This window comes from Scyliorhinus canicula, chromosome 26, assembly GCF_902713615.1.
Source record: "Scyliorhinus canicula chromosome 26, sScyCan1.1, whole genome shotgun sequence".
Classification (NCBI taxonomy): Eukaryota; Metazoa; Chordata; class Chondrichthyes; order Carcharhiniformes; family Scyliorhinidae; genus Scyliorhinus; species Scyliorhinus canicula.
Window position 1 is genome coordinate 7,642,242 of NC_052171.1, and position 21,491 is coordinate 7,663,732.

Consider the following 21,491-nt stretch of genomic DNA (forward strand, 5'->3'; position numbering starts at 1 on the left):
ATACACCCTCCCTCTCCCTTTGCCCTTACCCGTCTGAGATGTAAAACTAGCAAATCAATTTTGCAGGGTACCATGGTGGTTAGCATAAATGCTTCACAGCTCCAGGGTCCCAGGTTCGATTCCCGGCTTGGGTCACTGTCTGTGCGGAGTCTGCACGTCCTCCCCGTGTGTGCGTGGGTTTCCTCCGGGTGCTCCGGTTTCCTCCCCGAGTCCAAAGATGTGCGGGTTAGGTGGATTGGCCATGCTAAATTGCCCATAGTGTCCTAATAAAAGTAAGGTTAAGGGGGGGGGTTGTTGGGTTACGGGTATAGGGTGGATATGTGGGTTTGAGTAGGGTGATCATGGCTCGGCACAACATCGAGGGCCGAAGGGCCTGTTCTGTGCTGTACTGTTCTATGTTCTAATTGGTCCTCATTGAAGTGTTCCAAACCTCCTGTGGGAACAAGGGTTTCCTTCTTTTTCCTTTGACATGTCAAGCACACAGTTCTTTTTCTTCCCCCGAATTAAGGGGCAATTTAACATGGCCAATCCACGCTCAGTTGGCTGGACAATTGGTTCATGATGCAGAGCGATTCCCATACCAGCAAAGGTTACTCATGAAGGCCCAACCTTCTCAACCTTGCCCCTCGGCCGAGGCAAACCTCAGGTTAAGTCACCACCAGTCAGCTCTCCTCCCCTCCCTCAAAGGGGAAAGCAGCCTATGGTCATCTGGGCCTCTGGACGCTTTACCAATAGTCAAAGCCCAACACTAATTCTAGTGGGGGCACCAGTGGACATCTGTCCAGCCACTCGTACACCTGCCTTCATCCGTACACATCCCCTCAGTCCCTAAACTCGCTTAATAATAACCTCCCCCTCAATTCCAAAATGTACAAAGCTGGGAAATCTCAAAGGAAGTGGATTTTCATCAGGGGAGGGAGGGGTTGCTGGTGAATTGGACGGGTTTGGAAGCCCAGGTTGGGAGTTAGACCGGTTGCTTCGGTCTGAGACATTGGCCAGGGAGGGAGGCGAGGGCAGGAGTTAAGGTATGGAGTGCATGGGGTGGTGCTGGCCCACCGTTTAACTGCAGGATTTCAAGAACCATCTTCCCACCTCACCCAGAAAAGAGACTGCAAGCTGATCTCACGGGAGCTCTTCGTAAATCACAAGAGCAATTAAATTCGGAGAAAAAAAAACATTCTTCTTGTGGGGCTTGTAAACACAAGGTCCTTCCGTGTGAATCCAAATCAGGGGAAAGCTCTTTGAAGGAGGGAATGGTTAGAATGTGTTGCCAGGGAAGCATAATTTCAAAGGGAGTAGCATTTCTGCCTCGATAAAAGATGGATGGTTACCTCAAGCAAGATGGCAGAGTGGGTTAGCACTGCGGAATCAGAATCATGGAGCAATGCCAAACCGGGGCAGCATGGTGGCACAGTGGCTAGCACTGCTGCCTCAGTGCCAGGGACCCGGGTTCGATTCCAGCCTCGGGTGGCTGTGCGGAGTGGGCCTAGGTAGGGTGCTCTTTCAGAGGGTCAGTGCGGACCCGATGGGCCGAATGGCCCCCCTTTGGCACTGTAGTGATTCCATGGCTCCATGATAGGGGGGGGGGGGGGCGAGGGACAGAGGATATGTTGTGGAGAAGGTGCTGGCGGCCATTAAGTACACTGTGTCACTGAAGCATGGTGTTCAGTGGTCAGGCATCTGTTCAGCCACCTTCAAAAGGGCACATCAAAAGTAATGGCCCCCAAAGGTCAGAAGTTCAAATCACACCCGTGCCAAATTGCAAAATTCATTTCAGTCGTCAGTTCAAAGGGGGCATTGCACAACGACTTGCTAAAGGAGAACATTTTGCAGAGCGGTGATGAAAGAGCAGGGGGTTGAGACTTAACGGAATAGCTCCCTCAAAGAGCAGACACCTGTCAGACCATAAGATATAGGAGCAGAATTAGGCCACTCGGCCCATCGAGTCCGGTCCGCCATTCAATCATGGGCTGAATGGCCTCCTCCAGAGGTGCATCTTCCCAGTATCCCAATGAAAGGGTAGCACAGTGGTCAGCACCATTGCTTCTCTGCGCCAGGTTTCCAGCTTGGGTCACCGTCCGTGCGGAGTCTGCACGTTCTCCCCGTGTCTGCGTGGGTTTCCTCCGGGCGCTCCAGTTTCCTCCCACAAGTCCCGAAAGACGTGCTGTCAGGTGAATTGGACATTCTGAATTCTCCCTCCGTGTACCCGAACAGGCGCCTGAATGTCACGACTAGGGGGTGTTCACAATAACTTCATTGCAGTGTTAATGTAAGCCTCCTTGTGACGAAGATTATTATGCAGCGGCTGTATCGCCTTTTTTTTGTTATTAAAAACCCCTGTTGGATAATTTTGACCACTCAGTCTGGTCAGCTGTTCAGACAGGCTGGAGGAGTGGGAAGGGGTGTGGAACATTCAGTTTTTGTACAGAGATGACTTTCAGTAAAAGAATAGAAGCTTTCACACAAAAACGGAGATTCTGCCAAGGTGTGGAGGCTTGGTCGGAGCTCTGGTTTTTTTTGCAACATCTACATCCTACTTAACCCTGTCCCGGACGTCCGACCAGAATTCTTCATCATCAATGTGGAGTTGGGAGCCAGGCAAAGGGGGTCAAACCCCCAGCTCCAAATTTGTATGTTTAAAACACTGAGAAATCAATTATGAATTTAACTTCATATAAACTTTATTCTTTTTATATTTACATTCAAAACAGCACAAATATGCATCTACGTTCAAGTGTTAACAGTAACAAATATTTCAAAACATGCAAGCAGTATTGGTTTATTAAACAAAAAACATTTTACCCGCCCCCTCACCACTTTTTAAGAGGAGTTTGTCAACAGCAGTGGCCATCTCCTTGTCAGACATGCTCAAATAAACCACCTCAATTTAACGCGAAGCTGACAAGAGTGGTGGTCAAACCACTCGATTGTGTACGCGCCCTCAACAGAAGCTCAAGGGAGAGAAAAGGATCTTTTATTTGACCCAACTGACAATCCTGTGTGCCAGCACCGAGGTCAATTGCCCCCAAAACAAGCGGCAAGTCCAGACGATCGTCCACACTTGTCTGCAGCCTCAAGCGAAGTAGTCGGACAACGTGGAGAATGCTGTAATTTGCACGCCGAATATTTCTCCTCGTGGCCCAATCGATTTGTGGAGGGCAAAGCCTCTTATATCGCCACCCGGGAGGCCATTGGGCAGGGGACAACACTCCCACCATATTTCAGTCATGAGCACATTACACCTCACCCTCGTCTGACGTCAGCAACAGCCACACTTTAATTAATTTTTTTTACAAATGTTAATTTACAGAGATTGAGCAATTCACGGCGAGGACACCCAGAGCAAAGATTTCAGCTTCATGATTAAACATCCATGAAAGAATCTTCAATATGAAGAAGTTGCTACGAGAGGCAGGGCGAACAAATGAGCTTGCCGACAAATTAACTGCCAGTTTGCTTCAGGGTCTGCTGGTGGGACCAGCAACAATTGTGGGCCAGCAGAGGTGCAGATCCATTCAAGGAGCAACGATTTGAAAACGCAGTGAGCGCTCGGTCTTGCCCTCGTCACTGAACCCCAAAATTAGATTTTTGTTTTTCCAATGAAGGGGCAATTTAGCGTAGGGCAATCCACCTACCCTGCACATCTTTGGCTTGTGGGAGCGGGAGCGAGACCCAGGCAGACACGGGGGAGGACGTGCAAACTCCACACGGATGGTGACCCGGGGCCCGGGATCGAACCCGGGTCCTCGGCGCCGCGAGGCAGCAGTGCTAACCACTGCGCCACCCCCAAAATGAGATTCAAAATGGCAGACAGGATGAAGAGTCCGACTGGCTCTCCTACTCCCCCCTGACCAGTCCTCCCAAAGTGATCAGATGCTGGGCAGTGGCAGGCAATTGAAGAATCTGACGGCATCCACCCCCCCCCCCCTCCCCCGACTGGCATTTAACTGGTGCCAACACTTGGCATCAGAGGAGGAACCCTTCAATAGAAAAACAAGAGGCCCTGTTGGTATTAGGTGAAAACCCAACGTGAATTCTGTGGGGCTGGAAGATCATAAGAGGGGGGGAGAGGGGGGGAAATAAAAAGCCCTGCATTCAAAATAAAAAACATCTTGGACATCTAACAGGGGAGGAACAATGGAAAGGTGCGCATCCAACAAAGATGGAGACGTCAGAAGGATGTGAAGGCGGGGGGGGGGGGGGGGGGGGGGGCCGTGACAAACAAGATGGCGACTCCATCACTCCCGCAGTACTGGAATCGAAGGGGAATGTGAAATCTTGAAGCTGAACCTTGACTGGTTTACAAGTACTGGCTGCTGCAGTGACCAGCCTCGTTTGGAAGGCAGGCGTGCAGTGTCACCATTAGCAGACCCCCCCACCCCCTCTCAGAAAGAGACGTGAACGCATGTGAACACCATTCATTTTGAAATAAATAAGTGCGCCAACTTTGGTTTGTGGAACTAAAAAGCAGGAGCGCTCATGCAGTTCGCCGTAACGTTACTCCTGTGATTCTAAAACAATGGAAACGTGAAGGGCGACTCTGAAGCATGTGGTGTTATATTTCCCGTGAGCAATGTCGCCCTTATTCTAAGGCATGTTCTTCCTCCGCCCCCCCCCCCTCCCCGCCCACCACCCCCGTTTCTAAACCAGTGAACTCCCTCAGGTTGGGGACAAACAGGAGGGGCTCATCGATCGACTGAGCCTCGAACGTTTGTCTGCGCGCGTTGACATTGAACAGGAGGAGCAACGATTTGAAAACGCAGCCGAGTCGAGGGCGAACTTCTCATCGGCCACTGGCGTTCCTAGGTTGGCCGCCATTGGCAAAATTCGTTTCAAAGCCCTCAAATCGTCGGAGAGGAGAGTTGGCGTTGCTCAATAGGCCCCGCCATGGTTAAAGCTCGTCAAAATGGCCCCCGGCCAGGGCTTGACGTGTTTACCAATATCCGTCATTGTCAAATCTGCCCCAGCTCTGCCACTGGGAGAAGATGACATTGATGGATCTGGGACTGCCAAACTGTTCCACGTCTCCTTCCTGGCTCTTCTCTCCCATGTTAAAAAGAGAGGAGTGATCCGCTCCGCCCCCCGATTTCCCACCGATGCATTTAATCCGATAGTTCTGTTCGCTGTTGTTGTCCCAGAAGGTGTGTTGACCGCACTGGAAGGACACGCAGAACTCGATTTGCTCCAGAGGCCGGAGATCCGCGGGCACGTCCAGCTCGAAGGAGAAAGTGTCAGTGTCCGCGCAGCCGTACGTGTTGTTCAGGTAGGAGCACTCAACGTCGCGGAAGCTCTTCCAGCTGTCGAAGGTGATCCGGACGGCGACCTTTTTCTCGTAGCCCAGGTTCTTGACTTTGACCGTCCCAGAGATGGACGTCCCTTGGACCAGGCAGCTCTCGAGACACACCGAGTTCTTGAGCAGACGGGAGCGGAAGTCTAAATAATCCGCCGAGGGGGGAGGGAAGTCGAGGGCGAACTTCTCATCGGCGGCCACTAGGGGGACGCAGCCTGCCAGCTCGGACAACTCAAACTGCAGGTCGGACAAGTCGTCCTCGGGGTCGGAGAACAGGTGGACGGCCGTCAGCGAAAGCCCCTTGGCGTCGGCGAACACCACCTTCTTTTTCTTCACGCCGCCGCTACCAAACCCCGGCCGTTGCCTGCCGGCCAGGCACACCTCGCCACTCTTCGGGTTCAGGCAGGGCCGCAGGGGCTGGAGTCTGGATACGCTGACGGCCCGGAATTCGGGGTAGCTCAGGAAGCTGTGGATGGGCGGCGAGTGGCTGAGGCACAGGCGCATTGCGATGTCAACCGGCATGGCTGGAGCAGGGGAGAGCTGGGTCAACCGCAGAATCCTGGGGGGAGGGGGGGGGGGGGGGGGGGGGGGAGAGAGAGAGAGAGAGAGAGAGAGAAAAAAAGACTATTAATTGTATTGTATTCAACAGAATGCAAACATAAGAGTCTGTATTAGATAGAAGGGAAAAATCAACGGAGACAATAGTGGGATGGGTGGAAACCAGCAGCCAGGGCAGGACAAGGGAGTTTGGGAGGGAAGAGTCAAGAGAACAGGGACAGAAAGTGGGGATAGAGAGGGAGGGTCGGAGGTGTTAAAGGTGATGAAAAACACACTTCAACATCTACTCAAGCCTAGTAGCTCCAACACTACTTGTCAAACAGCCCAACAACAATCATTTTTTTTTGGGGCAGCACGATAGCACAGCGGTTAGCACAATTGCTTCACCGCTCCAGGGTCCTAGATTCGATTCCCAGCTAGGGTCACTGTCTGTGCATGTTCTCCCCCGTGTCTGCGTGGGTTTCCTCCGGGTGCTCCGGTTTCCTCCCACAGTCCAAAGATGAGCAGGTTAGGTGGATTGGCCACGGTCAATTGCCCCTTAGTGTTGGGTGGGGTTACTGGGTTATGGGGATGGGGTGGAGGCGTGGGCCAGGTGCGCTTTCCAAGAGCCGGTGCAGACTCGATGGGCCGAATGGCCTCCTTCTGCACTGTAACATCTATGATTTCTTGGGCGGCATGGTGGCATAGTGGTTAGCACTGCTGCCTCACGGCGCCGAGTACCCGGGTTCGATCCCGGCTCTGGGTCACCCTCCGTGTGGAGTTTGCACATTCTCCCCGTGTCTGCGCGGGTCTCACCCCCACAACCCAAAGATGTGCAGGTCAGGTGGATTGGCCATGCTAAATTGCCCCTTAATTGGAAACAAAGAATTGGGTACTCTTTTTAAAAAAAAAAGGTGCTATATGAACGAACGTTGTTGTACACAGCCTTGGCATTCTGTGGGGCCCGGGTTTCCAAAATGGCCGACCAATGACCCAAATGGGAATCTGTTTGAACCGCCCCCTCCCCACGACACGGGCACACAGACACGGGCACACAGACACGGGCACACAGACACGGGCACACAGACACGGGCACACAGACACGGGCACACAGACACGGGCACACAGACACGGGCACACAGACACGGGCACACAGACACGGGCACACAGACACGGGCACACAGACACGGGCACACAGACACGGGCACACAGACACGCAATGCATGAACCATGGAACTGCAAATGATTCAATTTTACTTCAATCGAGTGATTGGAAGAGATGCGACAGATGGGGCACCCATGCAAACCGGTTCATTCTCGATTTGGATTAATTCTCCGGGAGTTAAACAATAATGGCACCGTTACAACACAGGAGGTCACTTAACACATCGCCTCTGTGGCAGCTTTGCAAAAGAGGAGCTACATAGGTACAAGGTTCGATATTTCCCCAAACAGAAACAGGAAGACCGCACCTAATCCCAAAAATCAGTCCTGGTCCACCCACGTCGACGCTACCACCCAGAAAGCATAACAGCGCCTATACTTCCTCAGGAAACTAAGGAAATTTATCATGTCCACGTTGACTCTTACCAACTTTTACAGATGCACCAGAGAAAGCATCCTATCGGGCTGCATCACAACCTGGTATGGCAACTGCTCGGCCCAGGACCGTAAGGAACTTCAGAGAGTCGCGAACACAGCCCAGTCCATCACAAGAACCCGCCTCCCATCCATTGACTCCATCTACACCTCCCGCTGCCAGGGGAAAGCAGGCAGCATAATCAAAGACTCCTCCCACCCGGCTTCCAACTTCTTCGATTGGGCAGAAGATATAAACGTCTGAGAACACGCACAAACAGACTCAAAAACAGCTTCTTCCCCGCTGTCACCAGACTCCTAAACGACCCTCTTATGGACTGACCTCATTAACGCTTCACCCGATGCCTGTGTTATGTAGTTACATTGTGTATCTTGTATTGTCCGACTTTGTATTTTCTTTTATTTCCTTGTCTTTTCATGTACTTAATGATCTGTTGAGCTGCTCGCAGAAAAATTACCTTTCACTGTACCTCGGTACACGCAACAATAAACAAATCCAATCCAAAGTCCCATTCTCTCTCTCTTCAATGACCCTGCTCAGAAATGCCCGTATTTGGAAGTCAGGTGAGGCCTTATCTAGGCCGAGATGACGCACTGGTTCAATTTAGGCCGGGAAGCCTGAACTTGGGAGGCACGTGTGCAGTCAACAAAGCTGCCCAGAGGTTCTGCCAAGCGAGCCTCTTGAGCTACGGCAATGGAACTGTTAACATTTCAACATTCCTTCATTGGGCAACGTTCCTCTCGAGTGCACTGGCTCCCTAATGCAATCAGCTAAATAGACACACAGACACACACAGCTTTGCCCTCAATCTCCACAAGAGTTTTAAAAATAGCACCACTTAAGATATAGGTCACATGAGAAAGAGGAGGGGTTCAAATTACAACATGCATCCCAACACATCTCTCTGAACAGATGCGAACTCGCCCAGGTATCGCGAGCATCCCGGCTTTTTTCAAAAATTCCCGTTAATAATTACTTTGATTCCGTGTTGAGCAGCCTATTTATAACTAACTCCTTGATCCCTTCAGGGACAATCCCAATCCCTAACACCCCCACATTTGATTGCATCACTATTCCAGACCAGACAGTGGCTGGGATATTGGTCCAAAATTCCCAATATTTTATTTAATTTGGAATTTAATTTGCCCCAATTAAAGGGGCAATTTAGCATGGCCAATCCACTTAACCTGCACACCTTTGGGTTGTGGGGGGGGTGAGACCCACACGGGGAGAATGTGCAAACTCCACACAGACCGTGACCCGGGGCCGGGATCGAATCCGGGACCTCAGCGCCGTGGGACAGTAGTGCTAACCACTGCTCCACTGTCCCACCCTCAAAACAAAGCTTTATTATGAACACAATCTTAGAATTTACAGTGCAGAAGGAGACCATTCAGCCCATCGAGTCTGCACCGGCCCTTGGAAAGAGCACCCTATTTAAGCCCACACCTCCACCCCATCCCCGTAACCCCACCTAACCTTTTTTGGACACTAAGGGCAATTTAGCGTGGCCAATCCACCTAACCGGCACATCTTTTTTTTGGACTGTAGGAAGAAACTGGAGGAAACCCACGCAGACACGGGGAGAACGTGCAGTCTCCGCACAGACAGTGACCCAAGCCGGGAATCGAACCTGGGACCCTGGAGATATGAAGTAACAGTGCTAACCACTGTGCTACCGTGCCTCCCCCAATCTTAAACTCTCCACACCCAAATAGTACAGCTGACAATTAAACACTACTACTCAATTCCCCATTAAACAACAAGAGACATACGGCTCTCAATCTATCTTACTGTGGGAGAACTGTCGACCCTGCATCAGGCAGATCAGAATTCAATTCCTCTCTCCAAAGATTTCTCCAAAAACAAATGATCCCTGCCGGCACATGAACTTCCCAGGGACTTTCCCACAGTCCATTAGCCCAGACTGAAAATACATTCCTTTGTCAATTTCACCTTCTGGCTGCTAAAGCCACCCAGGCAGGCCCTGCCAAACAGGATTACCTAAAAAAAAAAAATGACCACTGCACTCAAACACACTCTAACCCCAGGCTTTTAAACTCTAAATTGCCCAATATGTAGAATCCAATATCGCATTTGGTGTTTGCGAAAATGGCAGAGCACGATCGGTTGAAGGGTAGGGAGGAAGGGGAGGACATGCGGAATCCATTCAAAGCTTTGGAAGAGAAATAAATTTAGAGTACCCAATTCTTTTTTTTTTCCAATTAAGGGGTAATTTAGCGTGGCCAATCCACCTACCCTGCACATCTTTGGGTTGTGGGGGCGAGACCCACGCAGACACGGGGAGAATGTGCAAACTCCACACGGACAGTGACCCAGAGCCGGGATCGAACCGGGACCTCCGCGCCGTGAGGCAGCAGTGCTAACCACTGCGCCGCCCACAAATTGAATCGGAGTTTGATGGTCACGGGGGCTGCATTCTTAATTGAGGATTAAGGAAGACACATTGAGAACACGACCGTGGGAGGTGGGGAATAAGGCCGTCGAGCGAGGCAGGGAATCTGGGAGAATTGAAGGAAGTGGAGTGCGAGGTAGTAGGGGAGTCAGTTGCGCGAGCGTCTCCATTTCTGGAGACAGACTTAAGTCTGTCCCGCACACTCCGCAAAAAAGCCAGATGTGGCGAGGACCCCAACCCGGGTATCCATGACAACGGCAACGCCCTCCATTCGGAGGGAGTGGGCGGAGTTGGGCTCTACATCGGGGAGGTCAAACGCCGACTCAGGTGAACACTCTGCCCCTCCGGTCAATCAACAAGTGTAACCTCCATACTTTCGAGCCTCCCGCCATTTTAATTCTACACAAGTCTCTGACCTCCCTGTCCTTGGCCTGTTTCCCACAGATCCCAAGGAACGAGGCCTAATCTTCCGATTGGGCACTAAACAGTCATCCAGCCCCAACAACAAACAAGAGTCATAACCTCTGCCTGTCATTTTATTGCTTTCGTCGCTGCCATGTGTTCTCCTCTCTCCGTTCCTTCCCTTTTCAGGCCCATCCGTTCACACCTCATCTGAAGCCCTCTTTGTTTTTTTTATTTTATTACTTGCCCATATCCACGCACCTTGGGCCTGCAACCTTTTATCTAATCTCTCCTTCACCCCAGTGTTAACTCGGTTTCTCTCTCTCTCTGGTGTTCTCAAACACAGAGCGGCCTACTGATCATTTTCAGTCCAACACTCGGCTTTTCTGTAAGGAGGCTGGTGGGAGGGGGGCAGCTGAGGGGGCAGGAGGGGGGATGGAGGAGGGGCATCCGAGGAGGCAGGAGGATGAAGGAGGGTGAAGGCCAAGGGAACAGAGTGGGCACTGGAGTAAGGGGTGGCAGAGGGGACAAAGGTATGAGTATGGGGAGCGAGGGAGGGAGTGGGTCCTTTGTCGAGATCAAAATCAAGACCAGAATTTGCATGAGGGAAGACGATAAAGCCAGGAATTTTTTTTTTTTTCTTTTTTTTTATAAATTTAGATTACCCAATTATTTTTTCCAATTAAGGGGCAATTTAGCATGGCCAATCCACCTACTCTGCACATTTTTGGGTTGTGGTGGCGAAACCCACGCAGGCACGGGGAGAATGTGCAAACTCCACACGGACAGTGACCCAGAGCCGGGATCGAACCTGGGACCTCAGCGCCGTGAGGCTGTTGTGCTAACCACTAGGCCACCGTGCTGCCTATAAAGCCAGGAATGATGGAAACTTCATTACAGACAGGAGGGGAAACCCCCCCCTCCCAAAACCTGCCCCCTAAAAACCTCTTTCCCCAACACCCCCCTCCCCCTATAAACCCCTCACTCCAACACCACCCCACCCCCTAAAAACCCCTCACTCCAACACCACCCCACCCCCTAAAAACCCCTCACTCCAACACCACCCCACCCCCTAAAAACCGCTCACTCCAACACCCCCACCCCCTAAAAACCCCTCACTCCAACACCCCCCACCCCCTAAAAACCCCTCACTCCAACACCCCCACCCCCTAAAAACACCTCACTCCAACACCACCCCACCCCCTAAAAACCCCTCACTCCAACACCCCCTCCCTATAAACCCCTCTCCCCAACACCCCCCACCCTCCCTATAAACCGCTCTCCCCCCCACCCCCTATAAACCCCTCTCCCCAACACCACCTCACACCCTATAAACCCCTCTCCCCAACACCCTCCCTCCCCTATACACCCCTCTCTCCAACACCCTCCCTATACACCCCTCTCCCCAACACCCTCCCTATAAACCCCTCTCCCCAACACCCTCCCTATAAACCCCTCTCCCCAACACCCCCCACCCCCTATAAACCTCTCCCCAACACCCCCCACCCCCTATAAACCCCCCTCCCCAACACCCCCACCCTATAAACCCCTCTCCCCAACACCCCCTCCCTATAAACCCCTCTCCCAACACCCCCTCCCTATAAACCCCTCTCCCCAAAACCTCCTCCCTATAAACCCCTTTCCCCCAACACCCCCACCCTATAAACCCCTCTCCCCAAAACCTCTTCCCTATAAACCCCTCTCCCCAACACCCCCACCCTATAAACCCCTCTCCCCAACGCCCCCTCCCCCTATAAATCCCTTTCCCCAACACCCCCACCCAATAAACCCCACCTCCCTATAAACCCCTCTCCCCAACACCCCCTCCCTATAAAACCCTCTCCACAACACCCCCTCCCTATAAACCCCTCTCAACACCCCCTCCATTTGAACCCCTCTCCCCAACACCCCCTCCCTATAAACCCCCCTCCCTATAACCCCTCTCCCCAACACCCCCTCCCAATAAAACCCTCTCCCCAATAAACCCCTCTCCCCAATAAACCCCTCTCCCCAATAAACCCCTCCCTATAAACCCCTCCCTATAAACCCCTCTCCCCAAAACCTCCTCCCTATAAACCCCTCTCCCCAACACCCTCCCTATAAACCCCTCTCCCCAACCCCCCCACCCCCTATAACCCCTCTCCCCAACATATTCCCTATAAACCCCTCTCCCCAACACCCCCCACCCCTATAAACCCCTCTCCCCAACCCCCCAATAACCCCTCTCCCCAACACATTCCCTATAAACCCCTCTCCCCAACCCCACACCCCCTATAACCCCTCTCCCCAACACCTTCCCTATAAACCCCTCTCCCCAACACACCCCACCCCCTATGAACCCCTCTCCCCAACACCCTCCCTATAATCCCCTCTTCCCAACACCCCCTCCCTATAAACCCATTTGCCCAACACCCCCCACCCCTATAAACCCCTCTTCCCAACACCCCCACCCCCTATAAACCCCTCTCCCCAACACCCCCACCCCCTATAAACCCCTCTCCCCAACACCCTCCCTATAAACCCCTCTCCCCAACACCCTCCCTATAAACCCCTCTCCCCAACACCCTCCCTCTAAACCCCTCTCCCCAACACCCTCCCTATAAACCCTTCTCCCCAACACCCTCCCTATAAACCCCTCTCCCCAACACCCTCCCTATAAACCCCTCTCCCCAACACCCTCCCTATAAACCCCTCTCCCCAACACCCTCCCTATAAACCCCTCTCCCCACACCCTCCCTCTAAACCCCTCTCCCCAACACCCTCCCTATAAACCCCTCTCCCCAACACCCTCCCTATAAACCCCTCTCCCCAACACCCTCCCTATAAACCCCTCTCCCCAACACCCTCCCTATAAACCCCTCTCCCCAACACCCCCCCTAAAAACCCCTCTCCCCAACACCCCCACCCCCTATAAACCCCTCTCCCCAACACCCCCACCCCCTATAAACCCCCCTCCCCAACACCCTCCCTGAAACCCCTCTCCCCAACACCCCCCACCACCTATAAACTCCTCTCCCCAACACCCTCCCTATAAACCCCTCTCCCCAACACCCCCAGCCCCTATAAAACCCTCTCCACAACCCTCCCTATAAACCCCACTCCCCAACACCCCCCACCCCCTAAAAACCCCTCTCCCAACACCCTCCCTATAAACCCCGCTTCCCAACACCCCCTCTCTATAATCCCCTCTCCCCAACGCCCCCTCCCTATAAACCCCTCTCCCCAACACCCCCACCCCCTATAAACCCCTCTCCCCAACACCCCCACATCCTATAAACCCCTCTCCCCAACACACCCCCACCCCCTATAAACCTCTCTCCCCAACACCCCCCTCCCTATAAACCCCTCTCTTCAACACCCCCACATCCTATAAACCCCTCTCCCCAACACACCCCCAATAAACCTCTCCCCAACACCCCCACCCTCTATAAACCCCTCTCCCCAACACCCCAACATCCTATAAACCCCTCTCCCCAACACACCCCCACCCCGTATAAACCTCTCTCCCCAACACCCCCCACCCCCTATAAACCCCTCTCCCCAACACCCTCCCTATAAACCCCTCTCCACAACCCTCCCTATAAACCCCTCTCCCCACAACCCCCCACCCCCTATAAACCCCTCTCCCCAACACCCTCCCTATAAACCCCTCTCCCCAACACCCTGCCTATAAACCCCTCTCCCCAACACCCTCCCTATAAACCCCTCTCCCCAACACCCCTCTCTATAAACCCCTCTCCCCAACACCCCCTCCCTATAAACCCATCTCCTCAACATCCCCTCCCCAACACCCCCTCCCTATAAACCCCTTTCCTCAACACCCCCTCCCTATAAACCCCTTTCCTCAACACCCCCTCCCTATAAACCCCTCTCCCCAACATCCCCTCCCAATAAACCCCTCTCCCCAACACCCCCCCACCCCCTATAACCCCTCTCCCCAACACCTTCCCTATAAACCCCTCTCCCCAACACCCTCCCTATAAACCCCTCTCCCCAACACCCCTCACCCCCTATAAACCCCTCTCCCCAACAACCCCAACCCCTATAAACCCCTCTCCCCAACACCCCCCACCCCCTAAAAACCCCTCTCCCCAACACCCTATAAACCCCTCTCCCCAACGCCCCCTCCCTATAAACCCCTCTCCCCAACAACCCCCCCACCCCTTATAAACCCCTCTCCCCAACACCCCCCCAACCCCCTATAAACCCCCCTCCCCAACACCCCCACCCCCTATAAACCCCTCTCCACAACACCCTCCCTATAAACCCCTCTCCACAACCCTCCCTATAAACCCCTCTCCCCAACAACCCCCCACCCCCTATAAACCCCTCTCCCCAACACCCTCCCTATAAACCCCTCTCCCCAACACCCTGCCTATAAACCCCTCTCCCCAACACCCTCCCTATAAACCCCTCTCCCCAACACCCCTCTCTATAAACCCCTCTCCCCAACACCCCCTCCCTATAAACCCCTCTCCCCAACACCCTCCCTATAAACCCCTTTCCTCAACATCCCCTCCCCAACACCCCCTCCCTATAAACCCCTCTCCCCAACACCCCCTCCCTATAAACCCCTTTCCTCAACACCCCCCTCCCTATAAACCCCTTTCCTCAACACCCCCTCCCTATAAACCCCTCTCCCCAACACCCCCTCCCAATAAACCCCTCTCCCCAACACCCCCCCACCCCCTATAACCCCTCTCCCCAACACCTTCCCTATAAACCCCTCTCCCCAACACCCTCCCTATAAACCCCTCTCCCCAACACCCCCCACCCCCTATAAACCCCTCTCCCCAACAACCCCAACCCCTATAAACCCCTCTCCCCAACACCCCCCACCCCCTAAAACCCCTCTCCCCAACACCCTCCCTATAAACCCCTCTCCCCAACGCCCCCTCCCTATAAACCCCTCTCCCCAACAACCCCCCCACCCCTTATAAACCCCTCTCCCCAACACCCCCCCACCCCCTATAAACCCCCCTCCCCAACACCCCCACCCCCTATAAACCCCTCTCCACAACACCCTCCCTATAAACCCCTCTCCCCAACACACCCCACCCCCTATAAACCCCTCCCCCCAACACCCCCCCACCCCCTATAAACCCCTCCCCAACACCCCCCACCCCCTATAAACCCCTCTCCCCAACACCCCCCACCCCCTATAACCCCTCTCCCCAACCCCCCCACCCCCTATAAACCCCTCTCCACAACCCTCCCTATAAACCCCTCTCCCCAACACCCCCCCACCCACTATAAACCCCTCCCCCAACACCCCCCACCCCCTATAAAGCCCTCTCCCCAACACCCCCCACCCCCTATAAACCCCTCTCCCCAACACCCCCACCCCCAATAAACCCGTCTCCACAACCCTCCCTATAAACCCCTCTCCCCAACACCCTCCCTATAAACCCCTTTCCCCAACACCCCCCACCCCCTATAAACCCCTCTCCCCAACACCTCCTCCATATAAACCCCCTCTCCCCAACACCATCCCTATAAACCCCTTTCCCCAACACCCCCCACCCCCTATAAACCCCTCTCCCCAACACCCCCCACCCCCTAAAAACCCCTCTCCCCAACACCCTCCCTATAAACCCCTCTCCCCAACGCCCCCTCCCTATAAACCCCTCTACCCAACAACCCCCCCACCCCTTATAAACCCCTCTCCCCAACACCCCCCCACCCCCTATAAACCCCCCTCCCCAACACCCCACCCCCTATAAACCCCTCTCCACAACACCCTCCCTATAAACCCCTCTCCCCAACACCCCCACCCCCCTATAAACCCCTCCCCCCAACACCCCCACCCCCTATAAACCCCTCCCCCAACACCCCCCACCACCCTATAAACCCCTCTCCCCAACACCCCCCACCCCCTATAAACCCCTCTCCCCACACCCCCACCCCCTATAAACCCCTCTCCACAACCCTCCCTATAAACCCCTCTCCCCAACACCCCCCCCCACCCCCTATAAACCCCTCCCCCAACACCCCCCACCCCTATAAAGCCCTCTCCCCAACACCCCCCACCCCCTATAAACCCCTCGCCCCAACACCCCCAACCCCTATAAACCCCTCTCCACAACCCTCCCTATAAACCCCTCTCCCCAACACCCTCCCTATAAACCCCTTTCCTCAACACCCCCCACCCCCTATAAACCCCTCTCCCCAACACCTCCTCCCTATAAACCCCCTCTCCCCAACACCCTCCCTATAATCCCCTCTCCCCAACACCCCCTCCCTATAAACCCCTCTCCCCAACACCCCCTCCCTATAAACCCCTCTCCCAACACCCTCACTATAAACCCCTTTCCCCAACACCCCCTATAAACCCCCTTCCCCAACAACCCCCACCCCCTATAAACCGCTCTCCCCAACACCCTACCTATAAAGCCCTCTCCCCAACACCCTCCCTATAAACCCCTCTCCCCCCCACCCCCTATAAACCCCTCTCCCCAACACCCCCTATAAACCCCTCTCCACAACACCCCCTATAAACACCTCTCCCCAACACCCTCCCTATAAACCCCTCTCCCCCCCACCCCCTATAAACCCCTCTCCCCAACACCCCCCCCCACCCCCTATAAACCCCTCCCCCAACACCCTCCTATAAACCCCTCTCCCCAACACCCCCACCCCCTATAAATCCCTCTCCCCAACACACCCCCACCTCCTATAAACCTCTCCCCAACACACCCCCACCCCCTATAAACCTCTCCCCAACACCCCTTCCCTATAAACCCCTCTCCCCAACACACTCCCTATAAACCCCTCTCCTCAACACCCCCCACCCCCTATAAACCCCTCTCCACAACACCTCCTCCCTATAAACCCCTCTCCCCAGCACCCTCCCTATAAACCCCTCTCCCCAGCACCCTCCCTATAAACCCCTCTCCCCAACACCCTCCCTACAAACCCCTCTCCCCAACACCGCCCACCCCCACAAACCCCTCTCCCCAACACCCTCCCTACAAACCCCTCTCCCCAACACCCCCACCCCCACAAACCCCTCTCCCCAACACCCTCCCTATAAACCCCTCTCCCCAACACACCCACCTAGAAACCCCTCTCCCCAACACACCCCCACCCCTTATAAACCCCTCTCCACAACTCCCTCCCTATAAACCCCTCTCCCCAACACCCCCCCAATTCCTCTAAACCCCTCCCCCCAACACCCCCCCACCCCCTATAAACCCCTCCCCAACACCCCCCACCCCCTATAACCCCTCTCCCCAACACCCCCTCCCCCTATAACCCCCTCTCCCCAACACCCCCCACCCCTATAAACCCCTCTCCCCAACACCCCCCACCCCCTATAAACCCCTCTCCACAACCCTCCCTATAAACCCCTCTCCCCAACACCCTCCCTATAAACCCCTCTCCCCAACACCCCCCACCCCTATAAACTCCTCTCCCCAACACCCCCCAACCCCTATAAACCCCTCTCCCCAACACCCTCCCTATAATCCCCTCTCCCTATAAACCCCTCTCCCCAACACCCCCTCCCTATAAACCCTCTCCCCAACACCCTCCCTATAAACCCCTTTCCCCAACACCCCCCAACCCCTATAAACCCCTCTCCCCAACACCCCCTACCCCCTATAAACCCCCCTTCCCAACACCCCCCACCCACTCTCAACCCCTCTCCAAAACACCCCCCACCCCCTATAAACCCCGCTCCCCAACACCCTCCCTATAAAGCCCTCTCCCCAACACCCTCCCTATAAAGCCCTCTCCCCAACACCCTCCCTATAAACCCCTCTCCCCCCACCCCTATAAACCCCTCTCCTCAACACCCCCTATAAACCCCTCTCCCCAACACCCTCCCTATAAACCCCTCTCCCCCCACCCCCTATAAACACCTCTCCCCAACACCCCCCCACACCCTATAAACCCCTCTCTCCAACACCCTCCCTCCCCTATAAACCCCTCTCCCCAACACCCTCCCTATAAACCCCTCTCCCCAACACCCCCACCCCCTATAAACCCCTCTCCCCAACACACCCCCACCCCCTATAAACCTCTCCCCAACACCCCTTCCCTATAAACCCCTCTCCTCAACACCCCCCTACCCCCTATAAACCCCTCTCCTCAACACCCCCCCCCCCCTATAAACCCCTCTCCCCAACACCCCCTCCCTATAAACCCCTCTCCCCAACACCCTCCCTATAAACCCCTCTCCCCAACACACCCCTCCCTATAACCCCTCCCCACACCCCCACCTATAAACTCCTCTCCCCAACACCCCCTCCCTTTGAACCCCTCTCCCCAACACCCCCTCCCTATAAACCCCTCTCCCCAACACCCTCACTATAAACCCCTCTTCCCAACACCCCCCACCCCCTATAAACCCCTGTGCCCAACACACCCCCTCCCTATAAACCCCTCCCAACACCCCCTCCCTATAAACCCCTCTCCCCAACACCCCCTCCCTATAAACCCTCTCCCCAACACCCCCTCCCCTATAAACCCTTCCCCAACACCCCCTCCCTATAAACCCCTCTCCCCAACACCCCCTCCCTATAAACCCCTCTCCCCAACACCCCCTCCCTATAAACCTCTCTCCCCAACACACCCTCCCTTTTAAACCCCTCTCCCCAACACCGCCTCCCTATAAACCTCTCTCCCCAACACCCCCTCCCTATAAACCTCTCTCCCCAACACCCCCTCCCTATAACCCCTCTCCCCAACACCCCCTCCCTATAACCCCTCTCCCCAACACCCCCCTCCCTATAAACCCCTCTCCCCAACACCCCCCCTATAAACCCCTCTACCCAACACCCCCTCCCTATAAACTCCTCTCCCCAACACCCCCTCCCTATAAACCTCTCTCCCCAACACACCCTCCCTATAAACCCCTCTCCCCAACACCCCCCCTATAAACCCCTCTCCCCAACACACCCCCCCCCCCCCCCCCCCCTATAAACCCCCCTCCCCAACACCCTCCCAATGTGAAGCAGCTTTAGCTGGACACAGCTTGGTAACCTCACTGTCTAAGCTGCAGCCTCCAGTTGCTGTCTGTATATATCCAGCTTTAGCTGGACACAGCTTGGTAACCCCACTGTCTGAGCTGCAGCCTGCAGTTGCTGTCTGTATATATCCAGCTTTAGCTGGACACAGCTTGGTAACCTGACTGTCAGAGCTGCAGCCTCCAGTTGCTGTCTGTATATATATTTGGCTGAGGGATTGCAGAGGTTCAGACCTGCACAGTCTCCCAGGTCAGGGACTCTGCAATGGTGTCGCTTGACTTACCTGCTCAGTGTCTGCTTGCTGCTGCCAGGCTCGGCTCCCCACCGCTCACTGAGCCCCGGCTCCGTCCTCAGCCCAGCCTGGGGCGGGGAATCCGCCCGCCCCCACCAAAATCGCCCCGCCTCTGCCGCCAGCGCCGCACCAATGGCTAAACTGCTGCCTGCCTCCCAGCTCTGACCTGCATCTGGCCAGATGTGCATCGCTCCTCTGTCAGTGTGCACTGCTGCCCACTTACACTGACCCACCCCACACACACCCATACCCACCCCACACACACACACATACCCACCCCACACACACACCCATATACCCCCCACACACACCCATACCCACCCCACACACACACCCATATACCCCCCACACACACCCATACCCACCCCACACACACCCATACCCACCCCACACACACACACACACATACCCACCCCACACACACACCCATACCCACCCAGATGTTGGCCAGATGTGCCTCAGGTACCCAAACACCCAAAGATGGGCAGGGTTTTGCTGGAGTCACCGCCGGAGAGGGGGGTGGGTACAGGCGCGGCGGTTAGCACTGCTGCCTCACGGCGCCGAGGACCCGGGTTCGATCCCGGTCCTGGGTCACCATCCGTGTGGAGTTTGCACATTCTCTCCCCGCCCCCAGTGTCTGCTGCGTGGGTCTCACCCACCCCCCCCCCACAACCCAAATAGATGTGCATTGGCCAGGCTAAATTGCCCCTTAATTAGGGGGGGGGGGGGGAGAAAGTATTGGGTACTTAATTTTTTTAAAAATTAAGTGTGGTAGAGGCAACAACCCTCTTTTCAGAAGTGTGTACATGAGCACTTTACAATCATACAGGGCTGGGCGTTTATAGTTGGGCGTTTGATGGTCTGCGCAGACGGGATGGGCCGATTGGCCTCACTCCATGCTGTAAAATTCTATGACTCGAAGCCAGCGTCACCAAGGTCAGAGTTCAATCACGGTGGTTTACGAAGCTGGTCTGACCAATAAATACCTTGGTTTTATTGCTGTGACCTTATCTAATCTATGACTTGTGGGGGAATCTGCTTTGGAGAGTGTTGCTTCCAAAATGTTTCCCCGTAACACTGTGTCCTTCTCCCAAAGCCACCTACATGTGCCTCGCAAAGGGGAAGCCATTTCCATTCCTCCCCCCCCCCCCCCATAACCAGTGGCTAACTCACTACCCCGTTCTACCCCTGTGAACCTCGATTGGGTTTTCTTTTGTCCTTCAGTCACTCGTGCCTTCCAGCTTTTATTGCCCATTCCTAATTGCCCTCCGACGCCATCTTCTCGAACCCCTGCCGTCCACTGCCGGAGGGTTGGATGCAGCGGAGCGTCTTGCTGGGACTGGGTTCCCTCCGATGGCTGTTCGACCAGCGAGGTCATCGTCAATCGGAGCGGGACCCCCGATGTGAGAAACATCTGGAACTGAGGGGTGGTGCCAATTGCAATAAGAGAGGCTACGGGTGGTCTTAATAAACCCCAGGGTCGGCACCATTCCAGACAGACCCTTGTGACGACAATCACTCCACAATCATTTGATGCTGCAAAATCCAGCCGAATTGTCCCAGTTCCTCTGGATCGTTCCTGAATTTAATCTCCTGTGACACCCCACGAAAGGTCGCCCACGAAAAGCAAAGAAATAATACCCAGAGAAAGTTGCCCTCCCCCCGACATTCAATATGATTTTACATTATGGCTACTCCCTTGTCTGGGGCGACCATTTGCAGATCCAGCAACAAGTGTCTCCTTGAGAGAGGGAACGCAACGCAGAGCGTGATTCAAGAAGCGGCAAAGTTGGAAGAGACAAAACCTTTAAGATCAAACAACATCGGAGCAGAATTAGGCCATTCGGCCCATCGAGTCTGCTCCGCCATTCAATCATGGCTGATATTTTCTCATCCTCATTCTCCTGCCTTCTCCCCATAACCCCTGATCCCCTTATTGATCAAGAACTTATCTATCTCTGTCTTTAAGACACTCAGTGATTTGG

General features: G+C 54.6%; 1 protein-coding gene across 5 annotated transcripts; it reads right to left on the reverse strand.

The window, feature by feature from the left end:
* Positions 1 to 2,656: 2,656 nt before the first annotated feature.
* LOC119957564 (protein phosphatase 1 regulatory subunit 3C-B-like) lies at positions 2,657 to 19,606 on the reverse strand. Of its 5 annotated transcripts, none has more exons than XM_038785727.1 (2): positions 19,498 to 19,606; positions 2,657 to 5,849 (listed from the first exon to the last, which is right to left on the reverse strand). In XM_038785727.1, exon 2 carries the CDS (start codon positions 5,810 to 5,812, stop codon positions 4,934 to 4,936), a length of 879 nt encoding a protein of 292 aa, XP_038641655.1. In that variant the 5' UTR covers positions 5,813 to 5,849; positions 19,498 to 19,606; the 3' UTR covers positions 2,657 to 4,933. The 5 variants fall into 5 exon arrangements, with proteins under 5 accessions (XP_038641655.1, XP_038641658.1, XP_038641654.1 ...); XM_038785730.1 differs by lacking the exon at positions 19,498 to 19,606 and adding an exon at positions 7,885 to 8,306; XM_038785726.1 differs by lacking the exon at positions 19,498 to 19,606 and adding an exon at positions 7,749 to 7,802.
* Between the last annotated feature and the right edge of the window lie 1,885 nt (positions 19,607 to 21,491).